The 20852-nt window shown below is 44.1% G+C and overlaps 1 protein-coding gene across 3 annotated transcripts in view; it reads right to left on the bottom strand.

Annotated features, from left to right (window-relative positions):
• The window catches only part of ropn1l (rhophilin associated tail protein 1-like), a 75572-nt gene that overhangs the window by 51414 nt on the left and 3306 nt on the right, over nt 1–20852 (bottom strand). For 2 of the 3 annotated variants that reach the window (XM_067997191.1, XM_067997173.1), the window contains exons 2-4: nt 17191–17326; nt 9158–9281; nt 7766–7927 (exon numbers count right to left, since the gene is read on the bottom strand). In XM_067997191.1, coding sequence (XP_067853292.1) covers nt 7766–7927; nt 9158–9281; nt 17191–17321 — 417 coding nt within the window. In that variant the 5' untranslated portion in view covers nt 17322–17326. The remainder of the gene's footprint in view (nt 1–7765; nt 7928–9157; nt 9282–17190; nt 17327–20852) is intronic. The other variant, XM_067997183.1, reaches the window with a different exon arrangement.

The raw sequence follows: 20852 nt of genomic DNA, 5'->3' as shown, positions 1-20852 counted from the left end.
TTCCAAGATGTCTAGTACCCAGGCCCTGCTATTCTGCAAGTAACATGCTGTATATTGTTTTAGTGATGTGACCCTGTGATGTAGAGTAGATTAAACCCAAAATTTAAATGGAGGTGCCACTGCTTTGTCCCTCCCCTGGTTCTGTTCTGATATAGGCGGCTGCCTGCGATAAGCGTGGATGGTGTAAACGGTAAGGACTGCAATGAAAAACATCATTATAATTACATAGAATTATATAGAATGTACAGCACATAAACAGGCCAACAGGTCCATGCCGGTGTTTATGCTTCACACAAATCTCCTCCCTCCCTACTTCATCTAACCCTATCAGCATATCCTTCTATTCCTTTCTCCCTCATGTGTTTATCTAGCTTCCCCTTAAATGCATCTATGCTAGTCACCAACTTTTCCTTGTGGTAGCAAGTTCCACATTCTAACCACTCTCTGGGTAAAGAAGTTTCTCCTGAATTCCCGATTGGATTTATTAGCGACTCTCTTATATTTATGGCTCCTAGTTCTAATCTCCCCCACAAGTGGAAACATCTTCTCTACGTCTACCCTATCAAACCCTTTCATAATCTTAAATACCTCTACCAGGTCACCTCTCAGTCTTCTCTTTATAGAGAAAACAGCCCCTGCCTGCTCAATCTTTCCTGATAGGTATAACCTCTCAGCTCTGGTATCATCCTAGTAAATCTTTTTTGCACCTTCTCAGGTCCCTCTATATTCTTTTTATAATATGGAGACCAGAACTGGTCACACACTTCCAGTGTGGTCTAACCAAGATTCTACACAAGTTTAACATATCTTCTCTGCTTTTCAATTCTATCCCTCTAGAAATAAACCCTAGTGCTTGGTTTGCTTATTTTTTAATGGTCTTACTAACCTCCGTCACTACTTTTAGTGATTTGTGTATCCATACCCCCAGATCCCTCTGCTCCTCTACCCCATTTAGACTCTTATCATCCAAGCAGTATGTGGCCCCCTTATTCTTCCTACCAAAACATACCACCTCACATTTATCAATATTGAAATTCATTTGCCAATTACACGCCCATTCTGCAAGTTTATTAATGTCTTCCTGTATTTTGTCGCAGTCCTCCTCCATATTAACTATACTCCCAATCTGGTGTCGTCCGCAAATTTTGAAATTGTACTTCCGATTCCCGAGTCCAAATCGTTTATGTAAATGGTGAACAGCAGTGGTCCCAGCAGTGATCCTTGTGGAACACCAGTTCCCACCTTTTGCCAGTCTGAGTAACTACCTTTAACCCCTACTCTCTGTTTTCTGTCTTGTAGCCAGCTTGCTATCCATTCTGCGACTTGTCCCCTGACTCCATATGCTTTGACCTTAGTCATGAGTCTACTATGTGCTACCTTTTGCTGTTTATAGCATTTATTGATGGTTTCACTGTAGATAAGATATCATGTGGAAAAATCAAACCGCTGAATGGTACATTTCTCTAAGTAGAGAAATGTAAGATGCTGTACGCTTGTGCTAAAGTAGTAAACATGAAGGTTCTATATCATTAAATAAAAACAACAGGAAAAAAAATGACAGTTCTATTTAACCAAATTCTGAACATACCACAAAGACAATGGCCAATATTGGGTCTTAAAACAATGACCTATGAAGCAGAACTATGGGAACAGAATGGGTGTTTTCCCACACAAAAGAAAACATTTTTTTTTAAATCATGAGATTTGCAGATTGGATGTGGAACACTCCTTTGTACTGAACCAAAAGAGAGAATTTTAACTCAGGAAATCCAATGATAAATCTAACTCAAGGATTAACGTTGAGCCCCCATATACAAGATTTCACCCCCCTTCTCTCCCCTCTACAGTATAATTATCTTACGTTGGGATTATTAAAACTCTCATTCCTGCTGTGAATACAAGTTGTGCATCTGGTAGGGACTGAAAAACTGACAAATTCCTTGGAAATTATGTTGTACACGACATTGCCAATATGTAATCAGGATCATTTGGGGAACTAGATAGCCAATAGTTGTAGCAACAAGTCAGGTCAGAAGAGATTAAATTTATTTTGAAAAAGTACTATCTTGTAATTTGCTTCTTGTTTTACCTTATTTTGGTTTTGAAACAGTACACGCTTAACTACAAATAACAAGTGTTGCACAGCTCCATCTGGTGTTGAAACCTAGAATCACGAAGCTCAATCTTCTAATTGGAACATAACATCAGTAACTTCAAAACTAATTCATTGGTTGGGAAGTGCTTTGGAGCATACTGATGTCGTGAAAGATGCTGTCTAAATACAAGCTCTTTCTTTCAATTGTCTCATTCTTGGCCTAGTAAGCCTGGTTCCCTCTATTCATTTTGAGAACCATGATGTGGAGATGCCGGTGATGGACTGGGGTGGACAAATGTAAGGAATCTTACAACACCAGGTTATAGTCCAACAGTTTTATTTGAAAATCACAAGCTTTCGGAGATTATCTCCTTCGTCAGGTGAGTGAGTGAATGAGAGGTTCTCAAATCGCATATCTTATACTAGGCTGGGAATCAAAGGTGTCGTTGGTGTTCAGACAGGTTAGCCACGGAAAACAGTATGTCCCAGTATACTGAATACACAAGGGTCAAATTACACAGACAAGGAGAGAAAGAGACCCGAAAGGCAGAGAGGGAGAGAGAGAGAATGCCCAGTTGCATTAAAAACAGATAACTTTTTTTTTTCCCGCTGGTGGGGTTACGTGTAGCGTGACATGAACCCAAGATCCCGGTTGAGGCCGTCCTCATGGGTGTGGAACTTGGCTATCAATTTCTGCTCGACGATTTTGCGTTGTCGTGTGTCTCAAAGGCCGCCTTGGAGAATGCTTACCCGAGGATCGGTGGCTGAATGTCCTTGACTGCTAAAGTGTTCTCCGACTGGGAGGGAACCCTCCTGTCTGGCGATTGTTGCGCGGTGTCTGTTCATCCGTTGTCGCAGTGTCTGCATGGTCTCGCCAATGTACCATGCTCCGGGGCATCCTTTCCTGCAACGTATGAGGTAGACAACGTTGGCCGAGTCACAGGAGTATGAACCATGTACCTGGTGGGTAATTTGCTGCGAACGATGGTCTGTTTGAGGTTGGGTGGTCTGAGAAGAATTGCATAGACCTCCTCAGAAGACTAACACGGGACGCAACCAACAGAGTACCCTTCGTCGTCCAGTACTTCCCCGGAGCGGAGAAACTACGCCATGTTCTCTGCAGCCTTCAACATGTCATCGATGACGACGAACACCTCGCTAAGGCCATCCCCACACCTCCACTACTCTCCTTCAAACAGCCATCCAACCTCAAACAGACCATCGTTCGCAGCAAATTACCCAGCTTTCAGGAGAACAGCGTCCACGACACCACATAACCCTGCCACGGCAACCTTTGCAAGACATGCCAGATCATCGACACAGATACCACCATCACACGAGAGGACACCACCCACCAGGTACATGGTTCATACTCCTGTGACTCGGCCAACGTTGTCTACCTCATACGTTGCAGGAAAGGATGCCCCAGAGCATGGTACATTGGCGAGACCATGCAGACACTACGACAACAGATGAATGAACACCGCGCAACAATCGCCAGACAGGAGGGTTCCCTCCCAGTCGGGGAACACTTTAGCAGTCAAGGACATTCAGCCACCGATCCTCAGGTAAGCATTCTCCAAGGCGGCCTTCGAGACACACGACAACGCAAAATCGTCAAGCAGAAATTGATAGCCAAGTTCCGCACCCATGAGGACGGCCTCAACCGGGATCTTGGGTTCATGTCACACTACACGTAACCCCACCAGCGGGAAAAAAAAGTTATCTGTTTTTAATACAACTGGACATTCTCTCTCTCTCTCTCTGCCTTTCGGGTCTCTTTCTCTCCTTGTCTGTGTAATTTGACCCTTGTGTATTCAGTATACTGGGACATACTGTTTTCCGTGGCTAACCTGTCTGAACACCAACGACACCTTTGATTCCCAGCCTAATATAAGATATGCGATTTGAGAACCTCTCATTCACTCACTCACCTGACGAAGGAGATAATCTCCGAAAGCTTGTGATTTTCAAATAAAACTGTTGGACTATAACCTGGTGTTGTAAGATTCCTTACATTTTGAGAACAGCAAGAGATTTTTATTTTTAAAACCCACATCCCAAGGCCAGTAGCTGGTTTTATTGATAGGCCTACTGGTAAATCACTGGACGAGTAAGAAGTAAGGACAACTCTCCTACTGGTTTGGTACACAGAGCAAAGAGGACAGAGGACAGGGACATGGGGTAGTCCTCGGCCAGCTAGGTCTGGGGAGGAATCCTGGCCTGGTGAGGGGAACTCGTTCATTTCAAGCCCAGAGCCATTCAGAATCGGAAAGGCTGACCTGGAAAAGTTAAGCAAGCCCAACAATAGAGATGGTGTGGCATATTTTAATTATTTTTCTTGTTCTTAAGAGAAGGGTTCTATAGTTAATTGAATCAATTTGAGATTTTATTACATCTGTTGTCTGTGAAATAAAGCAGTTTAACGATTTGTATCTGGCCTCACCTCGCTAGTGTTTCTTAGTCCACTTTCAAAAAAATTGGAGAATGTGAGTGCACATGAGAAAGACACGATATGCAGTTCAGACCACAAGGGGTCTAAGTCCTACATCCCTACGCTATCGTATAATTAGATATTGGGCATCATGGGCATGCTCTTGCATAGAAGATGGTTGGGTACAGCAGTGAAAAATACTGCTGTACCCGATAGAATATTTAAGGCAGACTCGAAACTTGGAACAATAGTGAAGAAAAATTGTTCAACCTCCCACTAAACTCTTTTTATCTAGAATGTGAGGGAGGGAGGGAAGCAGTTAGGAACAAATGAGCTTGCATTTATATATCACCCTTCACCTCCTCAGGACATCCCAAGGCACTTTACAAGCAAAACACAAGGCAAACATGACAGCTAAATTTGTCTATAGCAAGGTCCAACAAATAGCAAATGAATGAATGACCAGATAATCTGTTCTTGGTCGTGTTGAGGGAGAAATGCTGGCCAAGATACTGGGATAAATCCCTGCTTTTTTTTTAATAGTATACATCCAAATGTCTCATCCAAAAGACAGCAACCCAAACAATGCATAGTAATGTGCATTAGCACTAACCTCGGAACGATACCCTGTAACATGAAAATCCAACATTCTGACTGTTGAATCAGGAACATTTGGTGCCAAATCATGATCAGTCAATGTAGTTCCCAGCTCCATGCACACTTCTCAAAAATCGCTATTCGAATCAATCAGTCCAGCTTCTGCCTTACTCATAGCACCAAGACCACTCTGGTCATAGTCACAAATGACATTCTCCGTGAATGTAACTGCAGTGCATTATCCCTCCTCGCCCTCTCCATAGCATTTCCTGTGGTTGATCACACCATCCTCATTCACTTCCTCTCCTTGATTGTCTAGCTCTGTGGGACTGCCCCTCATGTTGATGCATTTCCACCTGTACAAAAGCAGCCAGCGTATCTCCAGCCATGGCTTCTCTTCTTCCATCCATACCATCATCTCTGGAGTCCCCCATGGATCTATCTACCACCTGCCCCTCGATAGCACCATCGGCAGGCATGGGGTCATCTTCTGTATGCATGCTGATAACCCGACTCTATCTCGCCGCCACTTTCGTCAACCCTAGGACCAACTCTGCTCTGTCAGACTCCTTGTCCAACAAAATCATGGTTGAGTCAAATATTTCCTCCAACTGAAGACTGAAACCTTGATTTTTGGCCCTGCCGTACATGTTGGTTGCTTGCCACCAAGACCATGCCGTTCCCTGGCCATCAGGACAAGCTGAATCAGAAAAATCTTGGTGTTCTGTTCAATCAAGAGCTTCAAACCCCACATCCAATCCATTACCAAGACTGCTTACTTCTACCTGCACAATATCGCCAGGCTCTGCCCTTACCTCAGATCATCTGTCACTGAAACCCTTACTTATGCTTTTATCACTTCTGGATTCAATTTCTCCAATGTCCATCATGCTGGCCTCCCATCCTCCACTCCTATCCTCACTGGCCTACATTGGGTCTCAGTCCCCCAGTGCATTCAAATTAAAAACCCTGTTCTTGTCCATAAACCGCTCCGTGGCCTCGCACATCTCTGTATCCTCCTCCAGTCTTGCATCGTCCCACTCCCTATGTCCCACCATCGGTGGCAGAGCCTTCAGAGGTCTCAGCTCTAAAATGGTATCGGGGGTCCTATTGGAAGCATATCCTAACCTGCTGCGTGCTCTCTCTGGGCGACTGCCAATTCAGAGGATCCCGGTGGGAACGAGGCAGTAGGTATTTCCAGGCCATTTCCAAGACCCTACTGCCCTGGTCCACTGGGCAGGAGACCACAAAATTCAGCCCCCATGGCTTGGCATCAACTCTTTTATTCCTTAGAGGCAGTGCAACAAAGGTTCACTAGTTTGATTCCTGGGATTAGGGGGTTGTCCTATGAGGAAAGAATGAGTAGAATGGGCCTATATTCTCTGGAGTTCAGAAGAATGAGAGGTGATCTCATTGAAACATAGAAGATTCTGAGGAGGCTTGACAGGATAGATGCTGAGAGGTTGTTTCCCCTAGCTGGAGAATCCAGAACTAGGGGGCAAAGTCTTAAGATAAGGGGTCGGCCATTTAAGATTGAGATGAGGAGGAATTTCTTCACACAGAGGGTTGTGAATCTTTGGAATTCTCTACCCCACAGGGCTGTGGATGCTCAGTCGTTGAATATATTCAAGGCTGAGATGGATAGATTTTTGGACTCTAGGGGACTCAAGGGATATGGGGATCAGGCGGGAAAGTGGAGTTGAGGTCAAAGATCAGCCATGATCTGATTGAATGGCGGAGCAAGCTCGAGGGGCTGTATGGCCTACTCCTGCTCCTATTTCTTATGTTCTTACATTCTTTTATTTATTTATTTTCTTCAATTTACATAAAGTGCCTTGAAATGTTTTCTACGTTAAAAGGTCCCATATAAATGCAAGCGCTGCTGACTGAGGAGTGACAGAATACTTTCCTTGGCCTTTGGGCCGGAATTTGAGACCTGTTGTAAAATTCTCCTCTTCTTGATGGTTGTCAAGGTACTTAATGTAATGAATGTTGGCCATCTCAACCCAGTCTTTAGTGCACAACCTAAAAGGGCCTATAATTTAGTGGACTGACACTAAATTGGCAATCTCACTCAGAGAAGCCTCACAGGTGACTTTGCACTAACATGTTCACTGGAGTGAGGTTAAGAGAGCTTTACTTTGCCTCTGGACCATGCTTGATATGTACAATGAATCCAAACACCGGAAAGGTATTCCATTCTCCAGCACGGTCATCTCTCACTTTGATAAGCGTTGAAAATAAATACAGTATAACATTACCCTGGGGATTTATTTTAAGGTAGTCAGATTGACCATCACTACATGGATACTCGAAGTTACAGAGGCTGTCAATATAACTGGAATTTACAGATTTTTAATGATTAATCAAAGCACTTAACATTTAATATTTTTATTACAGACAACACATTTATCACTTTAATTCACTCTTCATATTGGAGCTCTGTACTGTTATGCTTATGTATTAGTACAAGTTAATACTGGAGAAAATGAGAAATGCAGCAAATAATGTACAATACCATGCTCTATTATGTGCAATGGATGTTTCATTGACTATTTGGTTTGTAACTTCAGTGTTTTGTAAATTTAAGGTCTGTGGTAGTTCTATAGTTTTAAACCATTTATAAAAGGTATACCTACCCCACCCAAATCACTGCAAGCAAGCGCCAGGAATTTCATCCACTCAATCTCATTCTCAAAATTGCCCAGTTGCAAAATGCTTTTCAGTCGTTGGATTGGCAAACCTAGATCTTTCCATTTGTCCTCCAGCTCATACGCATCAACATAGTTCTTTGGGGAGAGCTAAGGTACATAAATACAAAGCTTTAAGATACTGGTTTTCAGTACAGCAGCATTTAAACATTTTGACAATCATAAAATAAAGGTCAGTTTACATTTAATAGCAATCTAAAGTAGCTCCTACAAAAGCATCTCATGGTCATAAAAAAAAAACCCAAAGAAGGACCATTCCTTTACTCGACTGCAGTGCTCTCATTAATCACAAAATAGGTTCATCCCATCTTATCCCATTACAGCATCTAGTTTCTTTAACAAGTCCAATATCCTGGCCTCAACTACCCTTCCGAGCAAACCGTTCAACACCCTCCATTTAAAGAAGAACTACCTGACATCGGACCGAAATTTAGAAATGAAATTCTGACAATGAAGAGAGCATCTACTTCAGGACTGGGAAACATCACCAATATTCATTTAATTTTGAGTCCCCACAACTCCCCAGTTCTGAAAGGTATCCCAAGTATTCTGCTGGGATTTTCCCTCATTTGTGATCAACACAAGACTCTCAACCTCATCTGCCCCATTTTATGTGCCTCTGGTGTCATTCTCTGTCTCTCCCTCACCTTCCACACCACGGCCTCTACATCACCAGATCATCTGCACTATTTCCACTATCTACAATGTGATCTCCAGGTCGAAATTCTTGTTGAGATGATGGATCAACCAGAATTCCTCTCAAACGTGTGTGAGAAGTAAACTGAAGATTGTTGGCACGCAATGAGTTGAACTCCCCTGCACTGCTGGAGAAGCTCAGAACTCTCCTAGAAAGGAACAATTGCTGAACAGCAGACATCCCTCCAAACTGTAACCATGGTCCTAACCAGTGACTAGAACCACACTGCGGGAGGAAATAAAATCCTGAAGAGTGATGGAAGGGTGCAAATGGGAATGGTACAGGAATATTCCCACCAGATGTGATCTACTGGAGCATCGATTTTGCTCCATCAAACCTGAGCTTTAATCTGAGCTCACCAGCTTTGAATAGATGGAAGCATTACACCCCGCCCCCAATATCTAAAAAGGAGCAAGCACTTAAATCTAACCCCATGGCAATTATTATTCCACAGAAATTCTGTTGATCTAGGCCCTACTGGTTGACATAGACAGTAAGCTGGGAGCATTTTAAAAGTACAAATGCAAACATGGAATAATGGTCTTTTTCAGCAGTGAATGTAGAGTACTTCAGATTTTTAACAACAGCCTTGAAGAGTAATATTTAACTTTCTACTATTGTACCTGTTTGTGCAGAATCTTTAGAAGTCCCGGTGTAAGACCAGTGTCATTTTTCTGTGTTGCCACTGGCATTTCAAACCGCTCCTTCACTGGAAGGGTTTCACCTTTAGACAAAGCTGCAAAATACCTACATCAACGACAGTGATCACAAAGTTACATTAATTGCAGGTACATAGGAATCTACTAGGACACCGTACTGTCTCCTCTCCCTTTGCCCCACTATTGGAAGCCATGCCTTCAGCCACTTTTCCACCATCTACAAGGCACAAGTCAGGAGTGTGATGGAATACTCTCCACTTGCCTGGATGAGTGCAGCTCCAACAACACTCAAGAAGCTCAACACCATCCAGGACAAAGCAGCCTGCTTGATTGGCACCCCATCCACCACCCTTAACATTCACTCCCTTCACCACCGGCGCACAGTGGCTGCAGTGTGTACCGTGCACAGGATGCATTACAGCAACTCACCAAGGCTTCTTCGACAGCACCTCCCAAACCCGCGACCTCTACCACCTAGAAGGACAAGGACAGCAGGCACATGGAAACAACACCACCTGCACGTTCCCCTCCAAGTCACACACCATCCCGACTTGGAAATATATCGCCGTTCCTTCATCGTCGCTGCGTCAAAATCCTGGAACTCCCTATCTAACAGCACTGAGGGAGAACCTTCACCACACGGACTGCAGTGGTTCAAGAAGGCGGCTCACCACCACCTTCTCAAGGGCAATTAGGGATGGGCGATAAATGCTGGACTTGCCAGCGACGCCCACATCCCATGAACGAATAAAAAAAAACCTAAGCTGTATGCTTTGGAATTCCCACCAAAAATCCATCTGCCTCCACTTCTTCAAAACCTTCCTTAAAACCCAGCTCTTTGACCAAATCCCTCCTAATAGCTCTTTCATCTAATTTTTTCCCTTTATGCCTCTGTGAAGAGCAAGGTGGGAGGCCGGCCACGGAAGCATTGGAATAGTCGAGTCCAGAGGTAACAAAGACATGGATGAGGGTTTCAGCAGCAGATGAGCTGAGGTAGGGATGGAGGCGGGCGATGTTAAGGAGATGGAAGTAGGTGGTCTTAGTGAAGGAGAGCATATCGGGTCGGAAGCTCAGCTCAGGGTTAAATAGAACGCCAAGGTTGCGAATAGTCTGGTTCACCCTCAGACAGTGGCCAGGGAGAAGGATGGAGTCGGTGGCTGGGGAAGAGAGTTTGTGGCGGAGACCAAAGACACGTGCCTCGGTCTTCCCAATATTTAATTGGAGGATATTTCTGCTCATCCAATACTGTATGTCAGACAAGTAACGTGACAAAGTCATCAAGAAACAATTCACAGTTCATGAAATTTGACAGCCAGAATACATTACTCAAGTATGAATCATGCAACATAATATAATGCACAGTGCGAGTCTGTGATGTCCAACCAATTCAGTGGCAATGTTGCAACAAGTCATGGTTGCTTCATAACCACGGTCAGATGGCCACTGACTTACTGGGGTAATTCCAACCCCCTAGAATGGGTGGGTTAGGGGCAGGTGGGAGGTTAAAATAACAGCTTTTTGGAGCGGGACCACATCCCGGCTCCAAACTCTTCCAGGTTTAACCGAGGTGCATTTGGATGTGTGCGCACAACAGAAACTCTGAAGTCCCGCCCCCGCTTGAAGCCAGCGGGCCGATACTTAAAGGGGCAATGTACCTCATTGAAATAGTTGAGGTACTTAATTTTTTGTGTATTGCAAAAGTTAAATGAATTTAACCTTACCTGTTCAGGTTTCCCATCGCTTCCAATTCACGTCAGGAGAAAGCAGGCAGGGAAGGCCAGATCTATGAGGTGAGTGCCTTTATTGCACTGCTTGTGGGCCTGGAGGAGCAGGAAAGCTTCATCCAGGCCTGATAGGCTCACCAGGCCGACAGGACCCTGCAATGGGCCGTTCCACACCTTCCCCACCCGATGCTGGACCTCCCTGATGCTGGACACCACAATGCTGGACCCACCCCTGATACTGATGCTGGACCCTCCGATGCTGGACCCCCCTGATCCCAAGGCTGGACAGCCCCCCACCTTCATGCTGGACCCCCACCCCAATGCTGACTGGAACTCAACCCCCCGCCCGATTCCGATGCTGGCTGTGCCCCAAGACCCCGATGCCTTCCGGACACCCCCCCGACCCCGATGCTGGATGACCCCCTCAACCCCCCCGTCTTCCCACCTCCTCCCCCAAACTCCGATTTTTCCAGGGGCCCATGATCTCTCTTCCCCTCCCGTTCCCCCCCCGATTCACAGCTCCTTTCGCTCCTGTCAATCTGGCTGCCTGGCGCGTGGGAAACCCAGAAGCTCAAATACTTACCTTCAATTGAGTTGCGATCGCAGATAGCAACACACTCATTTGGCTTCAGGGTTCCCCATGCGAATATCTAGGGACGGGCTGAGTTCCTGGCTCCAAATTAAAATTATGCCCACTGTCTGCGCAGCCAGATCCAGCGAAAACAAGACTTTGGGGCATAAACTTAATTTGTGTTCCATACAATGTGTATTATACAAAATAAATAATACGTTGGAGTCTGCTTCAAGTGTACAAACAATGTGAGGACATTTCAAGAATGATTTTTCATTCTAATATTTGAGACAAGTACATATGAACAGTTAAAGAATTTAAGAACTGAATGGCACAAGGAAACAATAAGAAGGAGCTACATTTTTTAAAGGAATATGCATGCATCAATATGATTAGCAGTCACTGCTAAAGCAGTTTCTCAGTCTGCAATATTTATTAAAACAATATAATACAAATGTGGGCTTCATTTGAGGGCTATAGCAATAGACTATTCATTGGAGGGTTAAACTAGTGACTCAGTTACCGCCACTGAACAAGTTAAATAACAACAATAACTTGCATTTATATAGCACCTTTAACATCAAGAAAAAGTCCTACATTGCTTCACAGGAGCATTATCAAACTAAAACAGACATTGAACCAAAGAAGGAACTCCTAGAAAGGGTGACCAAAAGCTTGGTCAAAGAGGTGGGCTGTAAGGCGGGCCTTAAAAGAGGAGAGGGAAGTGGAGAGGTTTAGGGAGGTAATTTCAGAGTGTGGGGTCTAGATGGCCGAAGGCACAGCCGACAATATTGGGGTGAAGTGGGGGGGGGAATACACAAGAGGCCAGAGTCAGATGAACGGAGAGTTTGGGGGTTTGTGGGGCTGGAGGAGGTTACAGAGATAAGGAGAAGTGAAGCATTTTAAGGGATTTAAACACAAGATGAAAATTTTAAATTGGAGTTTTTGGAGCCAGCAAGGACAGAGTTAAGAAGTAAGCAGGACCTGGTGTGGAATAGGATTTGGGCAGCAGAGTATTGGATGAACTGAAGTTTACAGAGGGTGGAGGATAGGAGGCCAGCCAGGAGAGGCCTGGAATAGTCGGGTTAGGAGATGATAAAGATGTGGATGAAAGTTTCAGCAGCAGGTGGGCTGAGGCAGGGGCAGAGGTGGGACTTGTGACAGGGATGCAAGTAGATAGTCTTTATAATCATATAGAATCATAGAAAGGTTACAGCACAGAAGGAGGCCATTCGGCCCATCGAGTCCATGCCGGCACTATGCAAGAGCAATCCAGCTAGTCCACTCCCCCATCCTTTCCCCGTAGCCCTGCAAGTTTTTTCCTTTCAAGTACTTATCCAGTTCCTTTTTGAAGGCCATGATTGAATCTGCATCCATCACCCCCTCAGGCAGTGCATTCCAGATCCTAACACTCGCTGTGTAAAAAAGTTTTTCCTCATGTCACATTTTGCCAATCACCTTAAATCTATGTCCTCTGGTTCATGACCCTACCGCCAATGGGAACAGTTTCTCTTTATCTACTGTGTCTAGACCCTTCATGATTTTGCATACCTCTATCAAATCTCCCCGCAACCATCTCTGTGCCAAGGAGAACAATCCCAGCTTCTCCAGTCTATCCACGCAATTAAAGTCGCTCATCCCTGGAATCATTCTAGTAAATCTCTTCTGCACTCTTTCTAAGGCCTTCACATCTTTCCTGAAGTGCGATGCCCAGAACTGGACACAGTATCCAGTTGTGGCCGAACCAGTGTTTTATAAAGGTTCATCATGACTTCCATACTTTTGTCCTCTATGTCTCTATTTATAAAGCCTAGGATCCTGTATGCTTTTTCAACCACTCTCTCAACTTGCCCTGCCACCTTCAACGATTTGTGCAAATATATCCCCAGATCTCTCTGTTTCTGTACCCCTTTTAGAGTTGTGCCCTCTAGTTTATATTGCCTCTCCTCATTCTTGCTACCGATATGTATCATTTCGCATTTTTCTGCGTTAAATTTCATCTGCCACGTGTCCGCCCATGCCACCAGCCTGTCTATATCCACTTGAAGTCTATCACTATCCTCCTCACTGTTTACTACCCTTCCAAGTTTTGTGTCATCTGCAAATTTTGAAACTGTGCCCTGTACACCCAAGTCCAAGTCATTAATAAATATAAAGAAAAGCAGTGGTCCCAGCACCGAACCCTGGGGAACACCAGTGTACATCTCCCTCCAGTCCGAAAAACAATCGTTCACCACTACTCTCTGTTTCCTGTCCCTTAGCCATTCTGTATCCATGTTGCTACTGCCCCCTTTATTCCATGGGCCACAATCTTGATGATAAGCCTACCGTGCGGTACTTTATCAAACGCCTTTTGAAAGTCCATTTACACCACATCAACTGCATTGCCCTCTTCTACCCTCTCTGTTACCTCATCAAAAAATTCTATCAGGTTAGTTAAACACAATTTGCCTTTAACAAATCATTGCTGGCTTTCCCTAATCAATCCACCTTTGTCCAAGTGACTGTTAATTTTGACCTGGATTATCATTTCTAAAAGTTTCTCCACCACTGAGGTTAAACTGACTGGCCTATAGTTGCTGGGCTTAACCTTACACCCTTTTTTGAACAAGGGTGTAGCATTTGCAATTCTTCAGTCCTCTGGCACCACCCCCATATCGACAGATGTTTGGAAGATCATGGCCAGTACCTCCGCAATTTGCACCCTAGGGTGCATCCCATCCGGACCAGGTGACTTATCTACTTTAAGCACAGCTGGCCTTTCTAGTACCTCTTCTTCATCAATTTTTAACCCATCCAGTATCTCAACTATATCTTTGTTTACTGAGCCTGTGGCAGCATCTTCTTCCTTGGTAAAGACAGATGCAAAGTACTCATTTAGTACCTCCACCATCCCCTCTGCCTCCATGAGTGGATCTCCTTTATGGTCTCTAATCGGCCCCACCCCTCCTCTTACTACCCATTTATTGCTTACATGCCTATAGAAGACTTTTGGATTCCCTTTTATGTTGGTTGCCAGTCTATTCTCATACTCTCATACTTTTGACCCTCTTATTTCCTTTTCCACTTCCCCTCTGAACTTTCTATATTCAGCCTGGTTCTCACTTGTGTTATCAACCTGACATCTGTCATACACCCCTTTCTTCCATTTCATCTTACTCACTGTCTCTTTTGTCATCCAGGGAGCTCTGGCTTTAGTTGCCCTATCTTTCTGCCTTGTGGGAATGTACCTAGACTGTACCCGAACTATCTCCTCTTTAAAGGCCGCCTGTTCAATTACAGTTTTGCCTGACAATCTTTGATTCCAATTTACCCGGGCCAGATCTGTTCTCATCCCAATGAAATTGGCCCTTGTCCAATTGAGTATTTTTACTTTTGAGTAGTCCGTGTCCTTTTCCATAGCTATTCTAAACCTTATGTTACTATGATCGCTGCTCCCTAAATGCTCCCCCACTGACACTTGCTCCACTTGGCCCACCTCATTCCCTAGAACCAAGTCCAGCAATGCCTCCTTCCTTGTCGGGCCGGAAACATACTGGTTAAGAAAGTTATCCTGAGCACATTTCAAAAATTCCTCCCCCTCTGTGCCCCTTATATTATTATTATTATCCCAGCCTATATTAGGATAGTTGAAGTCCCCATTTATCACCACTCTATAGCTTTTGCACATCTCTGTAATTTCCCTGCAAATTTGCTCCTCTATATCCTTCCCACTAGTTGGTGGCTTATAGAATACACCCAGCAGTGTAATGGTACCTCTTTTATTTCTTAACTCTAACCAAATAGATTCTGTCCTTGACCCCTCCAGGACATCCCCTTTCTCCAGTACTGAAATATTCTCCTTAATCAATATTGCCACCACCACCCCCGCCTCCTTTCTTTCCTGAACACTTTGTATCTAGGAATATTTAGTACCTAATCCTGCCCTTTTTTGAGCCAGGTCTCCGTTATCGTCATGACATCGTATTCCCATGTGGCTATTTGCACCTGCAGCTCACCAACCTTGTTTACCATACTTCATGCCTTTACACAAATGCACTGCAAACCAATCTTAGACTTTCTTGTACTCTCTCTTAGTCTGATCCCACCTACTGGCGTATTAATTCTGCTTTAGTGCTATTTTTCTCCCCGATCCTTTGTGCCCCTTGTTTCTCCTTTCCAATGCTACATCCTGGTGCCCATTCCTCTGACAAATTAGTTTGAACACCACCCCTCCCCCACAGTACGGGTGAACCTCCCCGTGAGGACATTGGTCCCAGCTCCATTGTGCAACCCGTCTGGCCTGTACAGGTCTCATCTTCCCCAGAACTGGTCCCAATGCCCCAGGAATCTAAAGCCCTCCCTCCTGCACCATCTTTCCAGCCATGCATTCATCTGCTCTATCCTCCTATTTCTATGCTCAGTGGTACGTGGCGCCGGGAGTAATCCACTTCTTAATCTGCTTCTTAATCTCTTGCCTAACTCCTTAAAATCTGCCTGCAGGGTCTCATCCCTCTTTCGACCTATGTCGTTGGTACTGATATGGACCACGACCTCTGGCTGTTCACCCTCCCCACCCAGAATGTTCTGCAGCCGCTCAGTGACATCCTTGATCCTGGCACCAGGGAGGCAATGTACCATCCTGCAATCACGTCTGCGGCCACAGAAACACCATTCTGCTCCCCTAACTATAGAATCCCCTAACACTATTGCCCTCCTGACCTTTCTCCTCCCCCCCCCCCCACCCCGTACAGCTGAGCCATCCATGGTGCTGTGGATTTGGCTCCAGCTACACTCCGCAGAGGAACCCTGGTTAGAGAGTGAGATGCACTCAGGGGACTCCTGCACTACCTGCCTGATCCTCCTTGTCCTTTTGGCGGTCACCCAATCCCTCTCTGCCTGCATTCTCTTAAGCTGCGGGGTGATCACCTCCTGAAACATGCTATCCACGTAGCTCTCAACCTCGTGGATGCACTGCAGTGACGCCAGCTGCTGCTCAAGCTCCGAAATCCGGAGCTCGAGCTCCTCTAGCATAATGGAGCGCATATGGTGTGAGAAGCTCAGCTCAGGGTCGAATAGGAGGCTGAAATTGGGAACAGTCTGGTTCAGCCTGAGACCATAGCCGGGGAGGGTGATGGAATTGGTGGCGAGGGTACAGAGTTTGTGGCGGGGGTTAAAGACGATGGCTTCAGCCTTCCCAGTGTTTAACTAGAGGAAATTGCGGCTCATTCCAGACTGAATGTTGGACAAGCAGTCTGACAATACAGAGGCAGTGGAGGGGTCGAGAGAGGTGGTGGAGAGGTAGAAATGGGTGTTGTCACTGTACATGTGGAAATTGACGCCATGTCTGTGGATAATGTCGCCAAGGGGCAGCATGTAGATGAAGAAGAGGAAGGGGGCCAAGGTCAGATCTTTGGGAGACTCCGGAGGTAACAGTGTGAGGACGGGAAGCGAAGCCATTGCTGGAGATGCTTGGGCTACGATCAGATAGGTAAGAGTGGAACGAAGGGATAAACATCTCCAAAATTGTGCTTACTTCAACCACTGCTTAAAGGTCTAGCTTAAGAGCATGCATCCTGATTCTCAGAGCCAAGTCGTCAAGATATAATTGAAAATGAACAGGAGTAAAGCTTTCTTACACTTTTTAACCTTGGCCCTTCACCTTTGTTTCTCAATAAAAAGAATGTTGTGAACTTGTTAGCTGATGTAAAGGTTTTACTCACGCAGCAGACCACTGAAGAACATCACGTGGCTGGGTCCGGATGGCAGCCTTTGTAAACTGTTTTAAAATGTCAGGAAAATCAGGGGGGATTTCAATCTGCTGAGCGCAGAACATAACATCAGGAAGAGGCATGACTGCTGAAAAGAAGAATTAAAAAGGAAAGAGGCTGAGTAAAACAGGAACATATCGGAGGAGCGCAAATCAGAGCTGCACATAAAGTCCAGCCAGAAATTGACCAGTGAGTGAAAGACTCAAACTAGATCTCAAAGCTGTGCACAGATATTTACGATTTCTAATGTAGAGTATAGTACAGTAAAGTTCTGATAATTCAAATTTGTTTTTTGCACTAAACAAAATTTAATTATCCAATAATGTGAATTAAACAACGTAAATAATACAGCAAAGTGATAACACAAATGTGAATTACCAGGTAATTTGAATTAAGTGCAATGTGTCGATTTTAATTATAAATGAAGCTGAGTACTAAGTGGTCAAATATTTGAATAAAATAATTGTCAATGATTCTCAAAAATGGTATGTTATCTATTAAATATAAAATAGATTGTTTGCTCCGTTGAACTCAATGGAGAACTGGCAAAGGAATGTTACATTTTATAGTGGGTTATGCTGATGAATAAGATTCTGACATGCACCTCCCGCTGCCCAAATTCCCGCTCCCACAGTGATTCCTGGTTCGGGTGGGAGTCCAAGCCTGAATATGGAATTGAGATCTGATAGTTAATACTCTCTCCGGGCCCCGGCACGTAAGTTCGTTGCTCGTCCAGTCCCCCGCTCCTCCCTTCCCCGCCTTGAGTAAGAATTTTAATTAAGAGAAACTTGAGCTCAAGTGGAAGGGTGTCTAATACAATGGTTAGAACCACCTCTTCACTGTACATAGGAAGACAGTTAACTTTTATACAGTTAATTCAGTAATGTCTGTCTATCATGGAATATGGGCATACATGTACATTCTTATTGGTTCAAGTAGTTAGTCAATCAAGCAGGGAGCCTGCCTCCTCTGGACATCCATAGCTTATTCCTGTTTTGGCACGTAGCAGGCCTCGCAGGCTTGAGAACACTACCTCCCTAAATTCCAAAGCTGGTTAATCAGTAGGGCTGAAGTCAGAATCAAGGCCACATGGCCTCTCAAGAAACTGTATTCTCATTATATTATAAGCCAGCAATACCCTTATCTGAAAGGGGGGAGGGGGAAGGCCAGACAGTACCAAGCACCTGGACAGCCAACTTAATTTTCAACGTACCAAGGACAATTGTGTCTTTCTGTGTGTGTGTGTGAAATTGTAACTACCCTATGTATGGGAGTCAAGGAGTTAACATTGGTCAAATACCCATCATGCTTTTCTCTTTTTATGGTCAAGTAACTGTTCACGTATTTCTACATTAATGTGGTCTTTATGGTTTTCCACACCTCTCCCAAAAGGATTTACTTTTGTCCCCTATTCTCCTACTTCCCTTTAAGTGACCACATCCCTTTAAATTTCACCTGAATTGCAGAAGGTAATCCAAAGTCTACAAGCTCAGTGACCGAGGTCATCAATCTTCTCAGAAAACGTCACAGACGTACCCCCTCCCCCTAGGATTTAGCCCCTCCTCTCCTAAAGATGGGGCATGGTTCCACCAGCACTGGCATCCCTCCAGTGGCCAATTCTTCATGTATGAGTTTAGGAATCCTGGTTGATTTTCCCCCTTCCCTAGCTTGAGGAATACTAAGGCCAGTTGGAGTTCTCCAAATGGTTGAGAACAGCTAACTCAGCAGAGATTGACTGGAACCCTATCTAGTCAGTATGGCGCACTGCCAGATACACAGTGCATTTAGTCACTGAACCATCAGAACCATCAGATCCATCTGACAGTTCATAATGGCTTGACATTGCCAATAATATACTTGAGAACAGCTCAGGAATATCACAGACTAGAAAAAATGAAGTTCTGAATGAGTTTAACAATGGTGCTTTTTGCCATCTTACAAAACCTCTCAGCTTGAGCTGGAGACATTATAATTTAAGTCTCAGTCACAATTGAGAAACGCCCAAAAGTACAGCTTAGTGGAAAACAAAAGTTATTATCAGACTATATGCAATTTGAATGGCCCTTGAATTTAACATCACACACAGTATATTCATTCTAAATTGAAAATAAAATATTGTTGGTTTTCACAGGATTAGGGCATAATGTCAGCTTGTATAATAAGACACCAGAATAGTCACAGTGTGGACATGCGGTGCATACAGGAATGGTAGAGTCTGAATGTAATGGGACACTCAACGGTCACAATAAGTGTGTGTGGAATGATACCGATAGGTCTCTTGCTGACTATTTGTCTCTTGGTTGCCATTTACAGTTGCTCAGGTCTTCCCAGCAGAGCTAAGTATACAGTTACATTGCCAATTTTACATCAATGCAAAGAGGTTATGAGTGTACATCAATGCAAAAGAGGCAGTACAACTTGGGCTACTACCAAGCACACTGAACTCCTCAGTCACGAGTCTCTTTCAGGAAGACATTGTTTGAATTTGCAGAGTTCAGCCTAAAAAGGTCCCTGATTTCCAAATTTCAAAGAGCAAACAAGGCTGCAGTTGGAGATTTCAACTGCCCTCTGAGTCTCTGTACAATAATAAAAATAGATCATTAAAAGCAACGTAAAACCTCCAGCTGAATGCAATTTGTACTATTGGGCTTGTCGTGATAGAAGCAGTACCATGTTTTTGGGCTGAAATAACTCACATCAACTTTAATTCTACAGTCACTCAGGATCTTTGTACAGCAAAGCTTTTTATAACAAACCTTCTAACACAAATTGCATTTGGCTGCAGGTTTTGCAATTTACTTAATGCTCCCTTTTAGTTTACTCAAGTAGATAAACATACTTAAATCCTCGGATAAATATCCCTTTTAACCTTCTTATTGCATCCCCATCAAGTAACACACACTTCTCTGCAATTATTCTTCCTCAATATAGCTCATCCTCTATCAATCAGTTTATTGAATGCACAGACATGTGCCTTGCACAATCCACTTATATTCCAGTCATTAATTTACATTATTGGTTCTCTGTGTGTTATAATTAACTGTCTGCCTCCTATATTCTCCTCCCATACCTTAAATTTGTCATGTGTAACATCAAACAACTTTTGTTCTTTCGTCCCTTTCCCTGGAGCATTATGAACACATTTTACATCTGTTTAAACATATGAAAAACAGCACCAGTTTTCTGTTTTCTGTTTGGATCAGAAACCCAGCGGCAATGAAGGAACAACAATATATTTCCAAGTCAGGATGGTGTGTGACTTGGAAGGGAACATGGAGTTCCCATGCGCCTGCTGCCCTTGTCCTTCCAGGTGGTGGTGATGAACAGTGTTTTTAAAAGGTGGGAGGGGGATCAAGTGTTTCTACCTTGTCCTGTGTGGATATTCGTTTTCAGAGAAAGGACTAAATTAGATGGGACACCTGCTTAAATGGGAATTTTTAACAGGTGCGAATGCTGGCCAAAGTCTACAAGATGTTTCCTACTGAATTTGAATGCATTTGACTGAATGTATTTTACATTCGTCTGCGCTTGCCATTGTCTTACCTTCTGGATATATATTTCAAAGAATTTTAGCTATGAGGAAAGATTGGATAGGTTGGGGTTGTTTTCTTTGG

This window comes from Heptranchias perlo, chromosome 2 (genome assembly GCF_035084215.1).
Source record: "Heptranchias perlo isolate sHepPer1 chromosome 2, sHepPer1.hap1, whole genome shotgun sequence".
In the NCBI taxonomy this organism is placed as follows: Eukaryota; Metazoa; Chordata; class Chondrichthyes; order Hexanchiformes; family Hexanchidae; genus Heptranchias; species Heptranchias perlo.
Note: the sequence above shows the minus strand (reverse complement) of the source record. Positions and strands in the feature narration are given on the sequence as shown.